The sequence below is a fragment of the Pelodiscus sinensis genome, chromosome 30, assembly GCF_052426305.1.
Source record: "Pelodiscus sinensis isolate ZL-2025 chromosome 30, ASM5242630v1, whole genome shotgun sequence".
Lineage (NCBI taxonomy): Eukaryota > Metazoa > Chordata > Testudines > Trionychidae > Pelodiscus > Pelodiscus sinensis.
The window spans coordinates 4996502-5015447 of NC_143081.1; the positions used below are offsets into that span (position 1 = coordinate 4996502).

Sequence of the window (18946 nt, forward strand, 5' to 3'; positions counted from 1 at the left end):
GCAGGAGCTCCACAAATTCCAGCTGGCAGTGAAGTTCGGGGTTTCATCATCGAAGAAGTAATGGGACAGGAGAGAGAATCAGGCCGTGGGTTATTTGCGTTGGGGTATTTCCCAGCATGGGGGCAGGTGCTGGGCAGTGAGATGCGGCTGGTTTGTGTTTATATTTCTCCTCTCACTTCTCATTTTCTCTTGATTGCACCCTGGCCTGTCCCTCTGCGCTGACCCCTCTGCCTCTGCTCTAGATCTCCTGCCACCTCCTACCCTCACAAGGAGAGCCACTTACAAGGCGTATCCCCCCGGGGAGCTGGTGAGGCTCATGTGCTCCCCACCGCACGGTGAGCAGGCTGGGGGATACAGATTCTCCTTTCGAAAAGGGCCGCAGGTACTCCTCATCCCCACTGCAGAGCCCTGGCTGCAATTCCCAGCGGAGAGGGGACGGGCTGGGTCCTACACCTGTGCGTACTGGAGACAGGATCCCGAAGGAGCAAAGTCATCTCAGTGGAGCAACTCCATCTCCCTCACAGTGACAGGTGAGCCCCTTTCCTGCTGTTTGGTGGGTGGGTCACTGGGAATCTCAGGCCCATCCCAACACATCAGCTTTGCCCCCTGGCTCTGTTCAGGGCCCCTCCTTTGCATCTCAAACACTCCACAGTGGGCTTAGGGTCTCAGCTTATCCTCAGAGACTGGGCAATGCGGTGTGGGAACACACAGCATTGGTGTTCTGGGGGCACTGCTGCAGGGAAGCTCACAGCACTGGACTCTGAGCTGAGCACTGTCTGGGAGACCTTCTATGAATCTTGAGCCCTGCAGCTGCCTGGCTTGTCAGTCGTGATTAGTGTCAGGAGAGGGATTGGTCACTGTCCTGTTCCCCACCCCACTGCTGGCACCAATACCCCAGTGGGTGAATGGGCGAGATGCCAGCAGGGGTCAAAGGGCTGGAGGTTCCCTGAAGTCACTGGGCCAGGACCCAGCTGGAGTGTGGGAGCTCCCCTGGGGCACCCAGGGCTCTGCAGCATATGGCTGCCTCTGCTCTTAGTGCCGGGTGTCCTGCCCTGTGTCTGCTAGGGGCAGCTCCCTGACACCCCCAGCGTAAGCTGCACAATCCCAACCCCACCCCCTGCAGCCTGAGCTGTCCCAGGCAGGATCTGCCCCCTCAGGTACCAGGCAAGGCAGGCAGGTCCCCTGGGTTCCCAGCAGGAAGATCTCTGTGGCTCAGTGTTTGCATGTCCTGGCGGGGATGTAGCTCCTGAGAAAATAGCTGGGGCTGGCTGGGGTCTGTGTCCTTCCTCTGCCCTTCACTGGCTCTTCCTTTGCATCTTTCACCGGATAGGAACCATCTCCCCCCACTGACCCCCTTGTCTTTTCCAGCCCCCAACCTCACTGTGTCCCCGCAGCAACCTCTCTACATTGCTGGGGAAAATGTGACCCTCACGTGCTCAGCTGCTGGGGTGTCCAGCGTGTCTGGGATCCGGTTCTTCAAGGACAGCCACAAAATCCACTCCATGGAATTACCCTTCCCTCGAGACAGCTACACTGACTCCCTGCAGCTGTCGGGTCTGTCTGGGTCACACACTGGAGTGTACAGCTGTGAATTCTGGAAGACAGTGTCTGGGCGAGAGCTCCTCTCGGAGACAAGCACCCCCATCAACATCACAGTGACAGGTGAGTCCCCCTTTCTCCTGCCTTTTACTTGCCCCATGGCAGGGTATCTTCTCATGACGTGCAGAATGAGACCCAGGCTATGTCTAGGTTGCACACCTTTTTCGACTCAGGCTTTGTGGACAGATAGGGTGCGTCCAGACTACAGGCTTTTGTTGACAGAAGCTTTGTCAACAGATATGGTCGACAAAGCTCCTGTCAACAAAGAAGGTCTAGACTACATCCAGTTCTGTCGACAAAGCAAGCCGCATTGTCGACATGACAGTGTAGGCACAAAGGACAGTGTAGATGCAATAAAGCCTTCTGTCGACAGAACTCTGTTTGCAAAAGGCGTTATTCCTCAGAGAATGAGGTTTACAGAAGTTGACATAACTGCTGAGTTCTGTCGACGTTATGTTGATAGAACTCAATAGCAGTGTAGACGCAGGGATAGTTTTGTCCACAAAACCCTGTAGTCTAGGCACACGCCCACCAGACTGGCCACTCAGATCCACACAGGGAGACTCAGGTCAATTTGAATCCCCCAGTAATATCACTCCCTGGCTCCTAGTAGGTTTGTGGGGAGTTGTTGATGCTACTTTGGGGATCAGAGGCTCCTAGCCCAGAGAAACTTTAAATTCATTCAAGGACCAGCTGCAACTGATGACAAGCCTCCCCTTTGGTCAGTTTAGTGGGGTGCCAGGAGTGGCTGGAGGAAGATGCAGAGCTGGAGAACAAGGAACTCTAGAGGCACTGTCAGGATCAGGAGGGAAAACCTGCAGATCCAGGAGCAAGGGGCTGTGCCTTGGGAATGGTCCATTTGGGTCCCAAACTTCTGAGGGTGAAGGTCCCCCTTATCTGAAGGAAGTAATCCCCACCCCGTCCTGGATCTCACTCATTTCTCTGGGGAGCCCCCCAGCACCCTGAACTGTAGCAAGAGGCTCTGGAGACAGAGTCCAGGTTATCTCAGAGCACACGGAATTTTGGGCACCATCTTCACTTTCTCCGCTGCCCTGTCCCTGCTGATCCTTCCCCTTTGCCGCTCCCCACAGATCCCCCTCCCCAGCCAGTGCTGAGTGTGGCTCCCCCGTCTGGAGCGGTGAGCGAAGGGCTCCCCCTGCTCCTCACCTGCACGGCCCCAGGGGACACCGGCGAGAGGAGGTTTCATTTCTACAAGGACGGAGTTGAGTTTGTCCCCAGGGACGCAGGGTCTGAGATCAGCATCATGGAGCCCGGCTCCCGCTCTGTGAAGGGCTCTGTGCTCAGCATCCCACGGGCCAGTCCCAGTGACAGCGGGGAATTCACCTGCGGGTACGAGGACAACGTGAGTGGGAGGTGGGTCCCGTCCCTCAAGAGCCAGGCTGTGAACGTCATCGTGAATGTCACTGGGACAGGTGAGATGCCCCTCAATCCTTCATTCTACTCTTGTGTTGTTCCCCTGAACTTGGGAGCTCATCTGGGAATGGGAGATCAGAGGAAGTGACAGATGCCAAATAAAGATAGAAAACAAAGTAGAGGTTAAAATCGACATCTCCCCTGCACAACCTGCCCTTTCTCGCTGTGATACTTTGATGGCCCAAGTGTCTGAGCATCTCACAATATTTTTCATGGATTTAATCACCTCCCCTGATGCCTATTGTAGCAATGAGAAATGGAGGCAAGGAAAGAGAAATTGTCCTAAGGGATTTGTGGTACATCCAGGAATTTAAGCCACCTAACCAATGCTCAAGGCCAGCCCCATAACCACTGGACCTTCCTTCCCCTTTTCAGTATGACGAGAAGAATGGTACAACTAGACTGCGCTATAGACAAAAGTGGAGGGTTGTCATAATGTTGTCTGAGTCCCAGACTTGTTCTATGGTGGTCCAGCTGTTCTCATTTGTCCTCTCCCCCATTTCCTTGTCTCCTGCATAAACAGACTCAGACCTAACCCAGGATATTCTGCTGAAAACAGGAGGGGTCTTGCTCCCAGGTGGAGCCCTGGCTGCTCTGATCTGCTACTGCCATAGGAAGAACAAAGGTGAGTGAAAGGGAGCTGGGTGCTGTGACCTCCCAGCTGCTCCCTCGATGGTGTGTAGCCAATGCTGTAACTATTTTGTCATGATCAGTGTAAATAGTTTTGAACCACCAACATCCACAAACTACAGTACCATGAGGTGGGTATGGAGACCAACTCAAACATGCCTGGCTTAGGGTATATTTTGTTCTAAGTGACGCACCAAAGCAGAAGAAGAAGATGCCATTCTAAAGCTCTTAGTAGCTTTTCAAACATGAATTGGTCCCTGTTTGGTTTCTATAGCTCATGATGCCCAATAAGCAGCTCTGTGGCTGTTTGATTAAAGATAAATGACCCTCACATGACACTAGTCAGTCAGGAAAGACGGGAAAACCTGTAACCTCTGTGACCCGAGAGAATTTCTGGCACTTTCTTTCACTTCCCATTCGCTCCCCAAATCCATCCCACAGATACTGCTTGAAAGACAGAAAATCATTTCTCACGTCCTGATTCTATGTTGAAGTGGGAAGGGCTAGGCATTGCCACAGTATCTGTGTATCCCCACAAAGAACTGGATCCATTTCATGGGACGAGAGTGAGGTGTGAGAGCCACAACATTAACAGGACTGAGGTGGCCAATTCCCCAGAGGTCCAAGCTCACATGGGAAGTGGGGACACAGCAGAGAATCTGAGCTTCCCCTTGTACCAAGCAAGAACTCTGGTCTCCAGGCCCAATTCCTTCTCGGGTTGTTCGAGTGAGTTGTTGGAGTTGTGGCCACCAGGCCGGGTCATGGCTATGCAATAGCACTGCGGTGAGAGAGGAGCATTAAGATCATTGGCTGTGGTTGGTGATAATGTAAAGGGAGGAGTAAAATGATGTAAAACTTTCAGGAATCTTCATGACTCTGGACTGCAGAAATACACACACATACAGAGACAGTTTTAGGTGTTTTCACCCAGTGCTCTGGTGGAAGCCGCAGACTCACACACATACTGAAATAAGTATCAGAGGGGTACATGCATCTGACGAAGTGGGTCTTTGCCCACGAAAGCTTATGCTCCTACACTTCAGTTAGTCTATAAGGTGCCACAGGACTCCTCGTCACATACTGAAATAAACAGCCACAAAGCTGAGTTTGGGTTCTGCTTTCTCAGGGTCACACACTGGTGGAGTCATTCCCTCTTGCTGCTCCCCACTTCAGCTCCGTTCTCCTCTGATTCTGTTTTAGTTCCAAAGTCTTTGAAAAGCACCAAGGGATCTGCGCCCAGAGAACACGCCAGAAACGGGAATCCCAGTCGTCACAAGAAGAGACCCAAAGCCCCGGGTGCAGGAGTGGAGCCAGCAGGACAGGTAACGGGACTGGATTGAGAGATTCAACCTCCCAGCACTATCCAGCTGCCTTAAAACTGCTCGACCAGAGTCTTGTGCCCAGTCCTGAGATACAGCTCCCTGTCTGGGAGGGGGGGAGGGCAGGCAGAGAAGAGCCCCAAAGGGAAGCAGCCCCAGAGTATGTTCAGGCAGGAGAAAAGGCTGAGATACGGTCGTCCCTTCCCCATCACTCTAAACTTCCACTGACTCACAGAAACGTAGGGCAGGGCCAAGACAGCAAGTCGACGGGTACGTCTAGACTACAGGGTTTTGTCGACAGAAGTTTTGTCGACAGATACTGTCGACAAAGCTTCTGTCAACAAAGAGCGTCTAGACTACATTCAGTTCTGTCGACAAAGAGCGTCTAGACTACATTCAGTTCTGTCGACAAAGCAAGCTGCTTTGTTGACAAAACCCTGTAGTCTAGACGCAACCCTACAGGCAATAACACCTTCTGTTGACAGAACTCTGTTGACAGAAGGTGTTATGCCTCGTAAAATGAGGTTTACCAGCATCGACAAAACTGCTGAGTTCTGTCGACGTTATGTTGACAGAACTCAGCGGTAGTGTAGATGCAGGTATAGTTTTGTCGACAAAAGTCCACTTTTGTCGACAAAACTCTGTAGTCTAGACACACCCTTCTGAGTGTTACCTGCTGTGCTGAGGTAGGATTAGTTACAACTTCAGTGGACACTGAGAACAGCCGGTCACCGTCCTGTTTGTAACATTGTCTCAGAAGGGTTGTTCTGTTCTCAGCTTTCTCAGCTCCTGACGGAACAGGCTCCATTTGTGCACCTGTCACATGGGTCATATTGTATAAACATCTGGTCAGTTTCGTTGCTTTCCTCTGGGCTCTTTGCAGTGTGTTCCCATCTTTCTTGAAGTACGATGCCCAGACCTGGGCAGGGGCTCCCCTTGAGTCCTCACCAGTGTTAAATTGTGAGGGAGAATTCTCTCAGCTGCCTGACACGCAACACTGCTGCTCATTCAGCCCACAGCAACGTGAGACTTTTTCTCACCAGCAACTTTCTCTTGAACCAAAGGCCGTTTCAGCTCTTTTTCCGCAGTGCTCCAATTTTTACACCCACCTTTAATTTTTTCCTTCCTACATGTTGTTCTTTGCACCTCCCTAAATTCCACCCCACTGATTTCAGGGCAATTCTCCAGTTTTTAAACATCATTTTCATTCTATCGTCCAATGTCCTTGTAACCCCCGATTTCATAGAGATCCTTCCCAGTGCATCATTCAGGCACTCAGTGCCCAGGTACCCCTCCCCCTCACTGTTTCTCTGTCCTTTCCCACCAGGGCTCAGAGGTCACCTATGCGCACTTCGAGTTCTCGGCCTCGGACGCTCACACAAGTCAGTGGAAGAACAGAGCCCAGCCTGCTGCAGAGGCGCATGTGCTGTACAGCGAGGTGGTGACAAAGCCCACCCGGAAGGCAGCTAGATAAGGAAGGAGTCACTGTCTGCATCTCCCTGCATCTCTTCCCCCTCCCATGGGCACCAATATCCTTAACCCTTTATACCCCAACAGCCCTTGTGAGCCATGTGGCAAGGACAAGCCCAAGTCACTGTTGTCACAATATGGAGCTGTCATGTCAGGGATCATGTGACCCTGGTGCTGACTGTCCCTGTGTGTTGTGTGTATGGGGTGTGCAGACAGAGTTGTACGGGTGCACAAGATGTGTATATATTTGTGTCTCCACTGATAATGGCCACACCCCATGTTTTAAGGTTATTTTTAAGTGTTTGCTCTGACACTGTGAACACCCACAGAACTGCGGGATGATGTGTGAAGTACAGTGCTAGTTTGACACAGGAAGGGTGATTTCCTGCCCAGTGTAGGAAGGACCCAGACAGCCGTCAAACAATTGTGCAACTTCAGTGAAGAAAACACGTCACCAATTGCTACCCCGACTCATGAAATGGACACAAACATGTGAACTTGTCACTGCCTCTTGCCCCTGGGGGGGGAGGGATTCCCATACACAGCCGGGCCTAAAATTGGTGTCACCTTCTTTGACACGACAATGAATGGGAGCCTGGAATTGGGGTTTTTAAGGCTGATGCTAGTTACCAATGCCCCATCCCTGCCACTGCTGTGTGTGTTGCACAGTAACCAGGTCCCTGTGTTTGTCTGGGGCCCTTTTAGGTTTTACTTTTGGTTTCTCCTCATCTTGCTCAGACAGAATGTGCAGCTCAGCTCCCGGGGCCAGTGTCCGTGGGAGAAGTAGGGTCCGTAACCAGGGCGAGGCGAGCGAGGCACTCGCTGAGGGATCACGGAAAAATAACTCAGAAAACTACTTATTTGAAGACAGCTCCACTTCCCTCCCCCGCCCATTAGCATCCACTGGCCCACAGTTTACATGTCAGGCTGCACGTTGCTGCTCCGTGACGCAACAGTCACCAGCTCTGGCGGCCGCCCAGCACTTCAGCTGCTTCCGAGCACCGGCTCAGCCATGCCAAGTGATGCCTAAAGATGCCCTAGGGAATTCCCAGGCACAGGGCCAGGGAGAAGAGGCTGAGATTGCCCTGCACAGGGGCAGAGGTGCAGAGGGGGAGGTGGGGGTGTCAGGCTGGGATCCAGGACTCCTGCATCTTGTCTCATCTCTGCTATGGGAGTGGTATTTTATAATTATATGTATATATGAATAAAAGGATTGTTTATGCAGATCTCATAACTATAATAAATAAACATTATGTTGCTGTTGCTGTTGTTGTTATTATTATTAATAATATATTCCCCCCGATCCATGAAATAACTACCATGAAATTATACATGTGGGGGGGGGGGCAATTTTATATTCTTGCCTCAGGCGCACAATTAGCTAGTAACAGTACTGGGGAGAAATGTTCCAGTCCCTGCCATAGGCCGGGTCCAGTCCCAGTCCTCAGGCCTGCTCGATCCCAGTGTCTGTGAGACTCCTCAGCAGATCGGCTGGCACTGAGAGCACTTGGCTGGTCTGTGTCTGGGATCTGCCGCATTGTGCAAACTGATGGTTTTCCCTTATTTGTGATAGAATTTCCCAAAGGAAACTCAGTGTTTGGAACCAGGCAGTGATCCACAACTTCCACAGAACTGTCTGCACCTGGTTTCACAGGCCGTGTTATTTTCCAAGGCAAGTGGGATCCTCTTGGATTGGGTCTATTCTAGCTGCATTCACTGGTATGGAGCACACGGAAAACCCCTTCTGGTGAATCCAACTCTGGCTTGTGCTGTCACAGTGTCTGCTGCCTGCATGTCTGGGGCGCATGTTCTGCAGTGAAATCTCCTGCACGGAGCTGTTTCTGTTTTCAAATATTCTCTTTAATACCACACAGGAGTCTGTCTCTGACCAGAAGCTCTGTCTGCTCACCAGAAGTCACAGCTTTACTGAGTTTCCTGCATTCTGGGCTACATTGCTCCATGATGGCATCTGTTTTTTGCACACCTGTAGAAGATTGTGTATCACAAAGGGCTCCTTTCTTTGTGACTTGCCATTTTCTTCATATTTAGTCAGTATCTCACTTCCTGCTTTCACTTTCCGCACACTTAAAATTGTTATAAAGGTCCAAAGCTTTCTGCCCCTCCCACCCCCGACATTTTCTCTCCTCTGTTCCTATGACTGCTACATTCAATTCAAATTTTTGTGTTTTTTTTAATTCTCTACAGCATTGTCTGACAATGTCAGACTAGGAGGCTGCATTTTTGGCTTTGTTGTTTTCTTAATGTGGTCAAGCTATTTGTGCTCACCGAGTACATGCACAGGTGTGATATATGGGAGCCGTACTACCCTACTCTAGACATCCTAGATATTCAGTTAATTAAATTGCCTGTAAGGGGTTACACCAAAAGACAGGGGTATCCAGAAGTGATGGCAGAGAGCCAGGGAGACAATGGCAAGAGAGTGAAAGATTTGAATAGAAAACCATGTTCCTCCTACTTTAGTTGTTGTGTGAGTTCAGAGCATGGGCTGGGCAAGAGATGGACTGAGCCAGGATTTTTCTGCAATATCCATGCCTAAGGAAAGACTAAACCTTGGAACTACAGATGTGAGTAGAACAGGGAATATTCAGTTAGATGCAACCTTGGTTTTTTTTTTATTATTTTATGACGTGGTTGAACTCCTCTGTGCTTAGCCCTTGTGACCCCTGATGCTAACTAAATCCCAGGGAAGGAATATCTGTGCTTTTAACCTGCCTCTCTTTTGTTGCTCTGTAGCATGTAGCAACCAAGTCTGTCTTCTTTGTTTTGTTAATAAAATCACCTTTTAAGGACTATGATCTGATTCCTGTATCCTAGAAGGCAGGGGGTTGTGTGTGAACGTGCCTGAAATGGAAGGTCAGTTGTCAAGAAATTACACTTTGATTTCACGCTCTGTCCCGAGGAAGGTTTGAGGAGCTTGGGGTTACCCCACAGTAAGAAGTTCTCAAGTGAGTCATCTCAAGGGATTTTCTTGGGTGGTTGCAACTTCCCCCACACAAGGTCAGGGAATCTGTGACATTATAGTGTTTTTTAAACAGAAGTTTTAGTGGCCAGGGATTGAAGGTCTCTTGTTGGCCCCCAACTTCTGCACTCAAAGTCACAGAGCGGGGAGCAGCCTTGACAATAAGCCTTTACTCTTCTCAGTTTGTAGCTCCCCTTTTGGTTGCAAACACAGGAATTATATTCACAGTGCGTAAAAAACATTGCAAAAGGAGTAACGGTAGTTCGAATTAGGAGCTTTAATTCAGACTACCTAGCCTGTGCCGAGTGTAGCTGTGGGCAGAGAGTTCGAACAAACGGGCATTTACAATGGCGGCGCCCGGGAACATTCAAATAAAGCCCGGGATATTTTAAACCTGGGCTTCATTTGCAAGTTCGAATGACTACATTAGCCACCCTAGTTCGAACGAGGGTGGCTAGTGTGGACATACCCTACATGTTTTGTTAGACTTTAAAGTGCTACCAGAGCATTTGTTGTTTTTTAAGATTATCCTGCACAGACTAACGTGGCTCCCCCTCTGAAGCTTTTATTCACAGGGCTGTCAGTTTTTTTCTCATTCACGGCTTCTGACACCAGGTCATCATCTTGGGGTTCATTAAATAACAAACCAGCCAATAAATAAATGACCTAGGGAGGCTGTGGAATCTCCATCACTGTGGATATTTAAGAGCAGGTTAGACAGACACCTGTCAGGATGATATAAATGGTGCTTGGTCCTGCCGTGAGGGCAGGGGATGGGACATGGTGACCTCTCAAGGTCCCTTCCAGTTCTGTACTTCGATGAGCTTAGGAAAGTGATTGGAGGTTTTAACACAAGACACTAGAGAGCATCTATGGAGATCTGCTGGGCACAGCTACTCTGGGTTCTCCACCCCTGTATCCAGGGCACATCTCTAAACTCCCCTGTTCCCTTAGGAGGGGGCGACTCTTCATTTTATTCTTCCACAAACACATTCAATTACCCTCTGTTGCAACTTGTGGTTTATCCTGGGTCTTGGAGCTGGCAGTGGGTGACTCCTTCATCCTCATCAATATCCTCATCATCCACTGCAGCTCCTAGAGCCAGGGAACTGTCTAGTTCTGTGAAGGGCCTTTCATTCTGTGTTTTGGATTCTCCCCACGGGGTGACCCCTTAGGGCTAGAAACACCCGTCTCAGGCTGGAGGAGGAGACCCAAGTCTGAGAAACATCCACAGGGCCGAAGAGGCTGGGAAGGTTACAGCTGATACGTCACAGTCCAAGCCCTGCAGTAACTGTGCTGTTGAAGATGGAGCGTTTGAGCTGGGTCACAGTAAAGATTGTCCCAGGTGGGGAAACACTCCCAAACTGTTGCACCCAAAGGCCAGTAAACTAAACTCCAGTCAGAACAACTCTCCATCCCTCCCTGGGCTCCATAATCTGCAGCCCCATTCACACTTGCTTGGGCTCTGCAGCATCATCAGACCAATGACTCCGAGGACTTTCTCCCAAACTCAGAAGCCCTTCTCCTCCGTCTGTAGGAGAATCCCGTCCACCATTCCTGGGGCTGGACCCAGGGTACTGTGGTGAGAAGGTAAGATCTTAGATGCCTCCGAGCTTCCTTAGATGCTTTTGAGCCTTGAATTTCCTCTGGACACGTTCCCTTGGCCCTCCCTGGGCTGGTGGCACAAAGTGACTCTCCAGACTTCACCTCCAGCCTCCAAAGACCAGAGAGGGACAGGAGAGCTTCTCCCCATCCTCCATCTCAGCCGGGCTGGCCCCCTTTCTACTTACCCCCCATTCTATCCAGGCTCTATTTCCAGCTGGACATGGCCCGGGGTCCAGGTCCTGTCCTGCAGAGCAGGGTCAGTCCCATCCCATGGGGTCAGGGTTCGGGGATAGGAAACCCACCCCAGCCCCGTCACTCGCTGTCTGTTCCAAAGTTCCCTGCAGCCCTGAAGAACGTCCCAATGTTATTTTCAAACACACTGCAGGGCCCCTGCTGGATCTGGGCCTGGCTGGAGAGTTGTCACCAATCCCCCTCTAGGGTCAGTGTGTTGTGACTCCTTGAGTGGATGAGGCCTGGTATAAACTAGAGTAACTCAGCTGAGTTTCCTTTACCTCAGCTGAATTCCTGGCTCAGCCTCAGAGCTGTCAGTCACTAGGGGCTGCTGGTTTAGCTCCTCCCCCCATTATCAGCAGTGGAAAATCGGCAGCCGTCCCCCACACGTCCTGCGCAGCGAGCACCGAATTCGGTCACAACGCTGAGCTGAGCGGTGACCACACCTCAGGCTGTGACTTCCTCTGCCTGCATCACAGTCGAGGGTCCCATCCCCCCCTGTGGCCAGACTGGGCCAGTAGCTGAGCTGAGAACCCAGCTCCCAGCCCAGAGCCACCGGCTCAGCATGGTGCTGCCTCTGCTCCTGCCTCTGCTGGGTAAGTGCCCCCCTTGACTCCCAGCCCCTCAGTGTGTCTGTCTGGACACTCCCATTCTCTGCCCGCATCTCTCCTTCTCCTGCTTCCCCAGCCTCTCCCCAGAGCTCTCACCCCCTCTCTGCTCTTCTCCTCCAGCCTCGCTCCAGAGTCTCCCCAGGCCGGTGACCCCCGCAGGTAACGACGTCTCCTGACCTTGCTGAGTTACTCGCGGAAGGGTGGTTGGGAGGACTCAGTCAGTGGCGGGGGGGATCCCCTGCCTCTCACATCAGGGTGTTTGAAATTGTAGGAAAGGGGGATTCCCAGGTGCCCCCGTATCAGCCTCTGGGTGGGTTCAGCTGCCCCTTCACAGGCATCTCCCGTGGCACGTGCAGCTGCAGCTCCAGTCCAGAGCCACATCTGTGGAGGGAGAAGAGAAGCCCCTGATGATGGCTGCTTGGGGCATCTCTTTGGTGGGTCCCTGCCCAAGCCATAGGGTTGAAGCTGCCTCCAGCCCCATGGGCCCTACCCAGCCTCTTACTGGCAGTCCCAGCGAGAGAGCGAGGGCTGGACGGGCCATGGAGACTGAGCTCCCACCTCCTGTGGCACTGAGTCCCTCCAGGCAGCTCCCATCAGTGTGATTCTGTGTTGATGGGATGGGATCTCTTAGCCTCAGCTCTGGGCTCCCACAGAGGGCTCAGGGCCAGGGTCACAGACCCAGCACCAGCAACCAGCACCTTATAAGCCGGTTCTGTAGAGAACCCAGAGGAAAGTTGATGAGCGGAAAATCTCCCCCCTCCCTTCCAAGCAACCCGGCTTCTCTCTCCACTGACCCCTCTGCCTCTTTTCTAGATCTCCTGCCAGCTCCTACCCTCCTGAGGAGCGCCAAGCACGCAGTGCATCCCCCTGGGGAGCAGGTTACCCTCATTTGCAAGGCTCCACAACCTGACCAGGCTGGGGGATACAGATTTTTCTTTCACAAAGGGCAGCAGGGCCCCAGTACACTCCTCAGGGATACTGCAGAGTCCCGGCTAGTGCTCACGGCTGAGAAGGGAAGGGCTGGGTCCTACACGTGTGCGTACTGGAGACGTGATCCCAATGGGGAGATCTCCTCTAGCAACAGCAGCTCCTTCTCCATCACAGTAACAGGTGAGCCCGTTTCCTGCTGTTTGGCGGGTGGGTCACTGGGAATCTCAGGCCCATCCCAACACATCAGCTTTGCTCCCAGGCTCTGCTCAGGGCCCCTCCTTTGTATCTCAAACACTCCACAGCGGGCTTAGGGTCTCAGCTTATCCTCAGAGACTGGGCGGTGCGGCGTGGGAGCGCACAGCATTGGTGTTCTGGGGGCACTGCTGCAGGGAAGCTCACAGCACTGGACTCTGAGCTGAGCACTGTCTGGGAGACCTTCTATGAATCTTGAGCCCTGCAGCTGCCTGGCTTGTCTGTCGTGATTAGTGTCAGGAGAGGGATTGGTCACTGTCCTGTTCCCCACCCCACTCCTGGCACCAATACCCCCGTGGGTGAATGGGCGAGATCCCAGCAGGGGTCAAAGGGCTGGAGCTTCCCTGCAGTCACTGGGCCAGGACCAAGCTGGAGTGTGGGAAGCTCCCCTGGGGCACCCAGGGCTCTGCAGCATACGGCTGCCTCCTTCCCTTAGTGCTCTTAGTGCCGGGTGTCCTGCTCTGTGTCTGCTGGGGGCAGCTCCCTGACACCCCCAGCCTAAGCTGCACAATCCCAACCCCACCCCCTGCAGGATGAGCTGTCCCAGATGGGATCTGCTCCCTCAGGTACCAAGCAAGGGAGGCAGGGCCCCTGGGTTCCTGGCAGGGAGATCTCTGTGGCTCAGTGTTTGCATGTCCTGGCGGGGACGTGGCTCCTGAGAACAGAGCTGGGGCTGGCTGGGGTCTGTGTCCTTCCTCTGCCCTTCACTGGCTCTTCCTTTGCATCTGTCACCGGATAGGAACCATCTCCCCCCACTGACCCCCTTGTCTTTTCCAGCCCCCAACCTCACTGTGTCCCCGCAGCGACCTGTCTACATTGTTGGGGAAAATGTGACCCTCACGTGCTCAGCTGCTGGGGTGTCCAGTGTGTCTGGGATCCGGTTCTTCAGGGACGGCCAGAAAATCCACTCCCTGGAATTACCCTTCCCTCGAGACAGCTACACTGACTCCCTGCAGCTGTCAGGTCTGTCTGGGTCACACACTGGAGTGTTCAGCTGTGAGTTCTGGAAGACAGTGTCTGGGCGAGAGCTCCTCTCGGAGACAAGCAGCCCCATCAACATCACAGTGACAGGTGAGTCCTCTTTATCTTGCCTTCTACTTGCCCCATGGCAGGGCATCTTTTCATGACATTCAGGGTGACCCACAGTCTGGCCACTCAGCTCCACACAGGGAGACTCAGGTCAGTTTGAATCCCCCAGTAATATCACTCCCTGGTTCTTAGTACCTTTTGGGGGAGTTGTTGATGCTATTTTCAGGTTCAGAGGCTCCTAGCCCAGAGAAACATTGAATCTGTTCAAGGACCAGCTGCAACTGATGAAAAGCCTCCCCTCTAGTCAGTTTAGTGAGGTGCCAGGAGTGGCTGGAGGAAGATGCAGAGCTGGAGAACAAGGAACTCTAGAGGCACTGTCAGGACCAGGAGGGAAAACCTGCAGGTCCAGGATCAAGGGGCTGTGCCTGGGGAATGGTCCATTTGGGTCCCAAACATCTGAGGGAGAAAGTCCCCCTTATCTGAAGGAAGTAATCCCCACCCCGTCCTGGATCTCACTCATTTCTCTAGGGAGCCCCCCAGCACCCTGAACTGAAGCAAGAGGCTCTGGAGACAGAGCCCAGGTTATCTCAGAGCTCACGGAATTTTGGGAACCATCTTCGCTTTCTACATTTCCACGTCCCTGCTGACCCCTCCCCTTTGCTGCTCCCCACAGATCCCCCTCCCCAGCCAGTGCTGAGTGTGGATCCCCTGTCTGGAGCGGTGAGTGAAGGGCTCCCCCTGCTCCTCACCTGCACGGCCCCAGGGGACACCGGCGAGAGGAGGTTTCATTTCTACAAGAATGGAGTTGAGTTTGTCCCCAGGGACGCAGGGTCTGAGATCAGCACCATGGAGCCCGGCTCCCGCTCTGTGAAGGGCTCTGTGCTCAGCATCCCATGGGCCAGTCCCAATGACAGCGGGGAATTCACCTGCGGGTACGAGGGCAACGTGAGTGGGAGGTGGGTCCCATCCCTCCGGAGCCAGGCTGTGAATGTCACCAGGACAGGTGAGACACCCCTAATATCTTCATTGGGCTGAGTTTGTTATTCCCATGGGAAGAGACCCATCCCCAGGAGCTCTGCTGGGAGAGGGAGGCTGGTTGGGGTAACATGGAGAGAAAATAAAGTGGAGGTGAAATTCCCCTCCCCCCCCCCCCAGCCTTTTTCTGTCCTTAACACTGGATCTCACTTCCCCGTCTGGGGCAGGCTGGTACAGAGGGAATGTGCCATTTTCAATTCAATGGAGGTGTGTGTGGGGGGTGTCACCAGAATTATTTTGGAAGGGCAGGTCCATGAATCACCAGGAATGTCCCAGTGCCAGGTGAGGCAGCCCGTGGCTTGCTGGCCTCTACCTAGATAGATTCCCCTTCTCACCCAGCACATTTCCCAGTGGAGCAACCAGCACCCATACCCCAAGGGCCCGTCGCGGACAGGGCAGGGCACAGGGCAGGCAGAGAAGAGTGGAACAGACACTCGTGTGGGGTGAATGAGGGTCAGTGTCCCCCTCTCTGAGAGAGAAGGGCTGTGGGTGGGTTTCACATTGCACCTTGGGGCTGCTGAGATTCTGGGGGAGGGGGTGCTAGAAGCACAGACACACGGACACCATGTGCATCCCATCAGCAGTGATGTTCACCGGCTGCTTCCACTCCGGATTCTTTCTCAGCAGATCTCAGCTTCGTCAGTGTCCGGGAGCTGGCCGTGGGCGGCTCCTTCTGCCTCATCAACGGCCTCATCTTCCTCGTCTCCTGCTACTGCTCCTAGATCCAGGTGCCTGGCTTGTTCTGCGCAGGGGCCCTTCCTTCTGTGCCTGGGATTCTCCCCATAAGGAGACCCCTTCGGGCTGCACTTGCTCCCTGTGAATTCCAGCCTGGAGGGGGAGATGCTGGTGGGAAGCCCTGGAGCGAGAGCTGAGAAACATCCACAGGATCTGAAAGGGCTTTAGCACCAGCAACACTTCTGGAACCAACGAAAATGCAGCTGTGTCTGGAGCGGGGCACGGCCGCGTATTCATCGGGGTAGAACCCTCGTGCACAGAGTCTGCTTGCTCTGAGTGAACTCCTGCACCCCTGTATTCACACCCTACACACCGACACAACGCCGTGTGCAGCCTCTGCCTCATGACGTGTCACGGGACTCGCCCCCAGCCCTGGCCAATGACATCACTGTGCACTATAGGGGGCAGTGCCACAGGCGGAGATCCGGCTGCCCTCCGCGAGTCTGTTTAATCGTCTGTATTGGAACTAAGGGGAACCAGGCTGCCCAGGGCTCCAACACTAATGGGGCATCATGTGAGGGTCCTCCTCCCCCGAAATGATCATATTGATCTCAATATGCATCACGCACAGATGCTTTGGGCAACATACCCCCTGTAACCGATCCAGTTTAGTGTCACACCCGGCTGGGTCTGTGCCTCTCACATTAATGGGTGAATAATTCCCGTGTGGGAAGTGGAAGCTGTGAGGTATGGGATTGTCTCTGGTTTGAAATGGGCAAATGGGAGCCAGCAATTGTTCTCCTCTGGCAACCCTAACGGCCGGGTGATCAACTTAATGGCTTGTAAAAAGCTCTCAGAGGGGTCACGTGTGAGTCTGTAACTTCAGAAACAAGGTCTGGTCCTGCAGCACCTTAGGGTATGTCTACACTACAGCACTAATTGGAACTAACTTAATTCGAATTAGTTAATTCGAACTAAGCTAATTTGAACTAGTGCAGCTAGACCTAAAAACTAGTTCGAATTAGCATTTTGCATGTCCACATTGAGTGGACCCTGAACCGAGGTTAAGACTGGCTGGAAGCAGTGCCGGCAGGGCATCAGGTTAGGACTTAGAGCGTAGAGCTGCTGTCTCAAGCTAGCACAGGGCTGCTTTCCGCTGCTGTCTCAGGCTGTGCTTAAAGGGACCCGACCCCCACCCCGGAGAGACAGTTCTCAGGGGTTCCCCGCTGGCAAAGCAGTCCTGGTTTGGAGTCCCCTGAGTGCCCACACTTGGCACATCACACCACTCAGCCATCAGCCCAGCTGCACTTGCCGCAGGCTGCTATCCAGAGGAGAGGGGACAATTGGGGGGCTGCAGGAGAGCTTCCACCCCGAGGAACCCACAGAGCCAGCCCAGTCCTCCCCATCGGGGGCTCGTGCCCCATTCCTCCCTCACCTCCTTCCACTTACCCCTCCCTAGCCCCCCTTCCTGATGTACAAAATAAAGGACACGTGCGGTCAAAAATAGAAACTCTCTTTATTGAACAAAACTGGGGGAGACTGGGAAAAGGAGGTGGGAGAGGGGAAGAGAGAGCGTGGGAGAGGGGAGGGCAACTAAAATGATCAGGGGTTTGGAACAGGTTCCATATGAAGAGAGGCTAAAGAGACTGGGACTTTTCAGTTTAGAAAAGATGAGACTTAGGGGGGATATGATAGAGGTCTCTAAAAGCATGAGTGGTGTGGAGAAGGTGCATACAGAAAAGTTCTTCATTAGTTCCCATAATAGAAGGATTAGAGAACACCAAATGAAATGAATGGGTAGCAGGCTTCAAACTAATAACAGAAAGTTCTTCTTCATAAAGCAAATAGTCAACCTGTGGAACTCCTTGCTGCAGGAGGCTGTGAAGGCTAGAACTAGAACAGAGTTTATAGAGAAGTTAGATAAATTCATGGAGGTTGGGTCCATGGAGTGGTATTAGTCAGGGGGTAGAAATGGTGTCCCTGGCCTCTGTTTGTGGAAGGCTGGAGATGGATGGCACGAGACAAATGGCTTGGTCATTGTCTTCGGTCCATCCCCTCCAGGATACCTAGTGTTGGACGCTGTCAGCAGACAGGCTACTGGGCTAGATGGACCTTTGGTCTGACCCAGTACGGCCATTCTTATGTTTTTATGTTCTAAGCTCAGGGCTCAGGGTCGGGGTCTCACTCGACCACCTTGATTTTCATGCAAACCTGCTCCAGGGTGGCCAGGCTGGCAGCTATCCTGCCCTAGACGGCCACTTTCCTGTGCCTATTGCGGAGGTCATGGATGAGGTCCACGATGTCTGCACTAGACCAGGCAGGCACCCGCCTCTTGCGGACCTGGGCAGGCTCCCGGGAGCCGCCAGCCTGGTCCTGGGAAGAGGTGGAGGGCTGGGTGGCAGTGGGTGGCAGTGGGTGGCTGGCTCGTGCCGTGCCAGGTGCAGGGTCTGCTGGCTGGGTGCTGGCAGGCTTGCACCTGGCACGGGCACCGTAGCCAGCCCGTGCCCCTTTAAGGGCTCTGGGGCCAGGAGAGGGGCAGACGAGTTTCCCTGGTGGTGCCTAGAGTGGCCACCAGAGCAAGCTGGGGAGGGCTAGCCTCCCACTAGCTCGAATTAAGTGGCTACACAGCCCTTAATTCGAACTAGTTAATTCGAACTAGGCTTAGTCCTCGTGGAATGAGGTTTACCTAGTTCGAATTAAGCGCACCGCTAGTTCGAATTAAGTTCGAACTAGCGGTTTGTATGTGTAGTGTATATCAAAGTTAATTCGAACTAACGTCTGTAGTGTAGACATACTCTTAGGGTACATCTACACTACAACGTTAATTCGAACTAACTTAGTTCGAATTAGTTAATTCGAACTAAGCTAATTCGAACTAACGCATCTAGAACTAAAAACTAGTTCGAATTAGCATTTTGCTAATTCGAACTAGCGCGTCCACATTAAGTGGACCCTGAACCAGGCTTAAGGATGGCCGGAAGCAGTGCATCAGGGGAGGACTTAGAGCGTGGAGATGCTGTCTCACGCTAGCCGAGGGCTGTGCTTAAAGGGTCCTGACCCCCACACCGGACAGACAGTTCTCAGGGGTGCCCTGCTTGCAAAGCAGTCCTGGCTTGGATTGCCTGCAGTACCCACACTGGGCACAT

At 52.9% G+C, this 18946-nt stretch overlaps 2 protein-coding genes across 2 annotated transcripts in view; both read left to right on the forward strand.

Annotated features, from left to right (window-relative positions):
* Positions 1-18946, forward strand: part of LOC149521031 (alpha-1B-glycoprotein-like) — a 39621-nt gene that overhangs the window by 11785 nt on the left and 8890 nt on the right. Inside the window, exons 8-9 of the mRNA XM_089774196.1 lie at positions 2691-3032; positions 14764-15093. Coding sequence (XP_089630322.1) covers positions 2691-3032; positions 14764-15093 — 672 coding nt within the window. The remainder of the gene's footprint in view (positions 1-2690; positions 3033-14763; positions 15094-18946) is intronic.
* LOC149521032 (osteoclast-associated immunoglobulin-like receptor) lies at positions 10738-14348 on the forward strand. The gene is made up of 5 exons (XM_089774120.1): positions 10738-10777; positions 12000-12038; positions 12693-12989; positions 13839-14132; positions 14317-14348. The coding sequence occupies exons 1-5, from the start codon at positions 10738-10740 to the stop codon at positions 14346-14348; spliced, it is 702 nt and encodes a 233-aa protein (XP_089630246.1).

What these genes read in the sequence shown, in the direction of transcription:
- LOC149521032 (XM_089774120.1), top strand. Translation starts at nt 10,738, where the DNA reads ATGGAGCGTTTGAGCTGGGTCACAGTAAAGATTGTCCCAG. An exon ending in CACAGTAAAGATTGTCCCAG is followed by an intron (nt 10,778 to 11,999) that starts GTGGGGAAACAC and finishes CTTCTCCTCCAG; the next exon opens with CCTCGCTCCAGAGTCTCCCC. An exon ending in CAGGCCGGTGACCCCCGCAG is followed by an intron (nt 12,039 to 12,692) that starts GTAACGACGTCT and finishes CCTCTTTTCTAG; the next exon opens with ATCTCCTGCCAGCTCCTACC.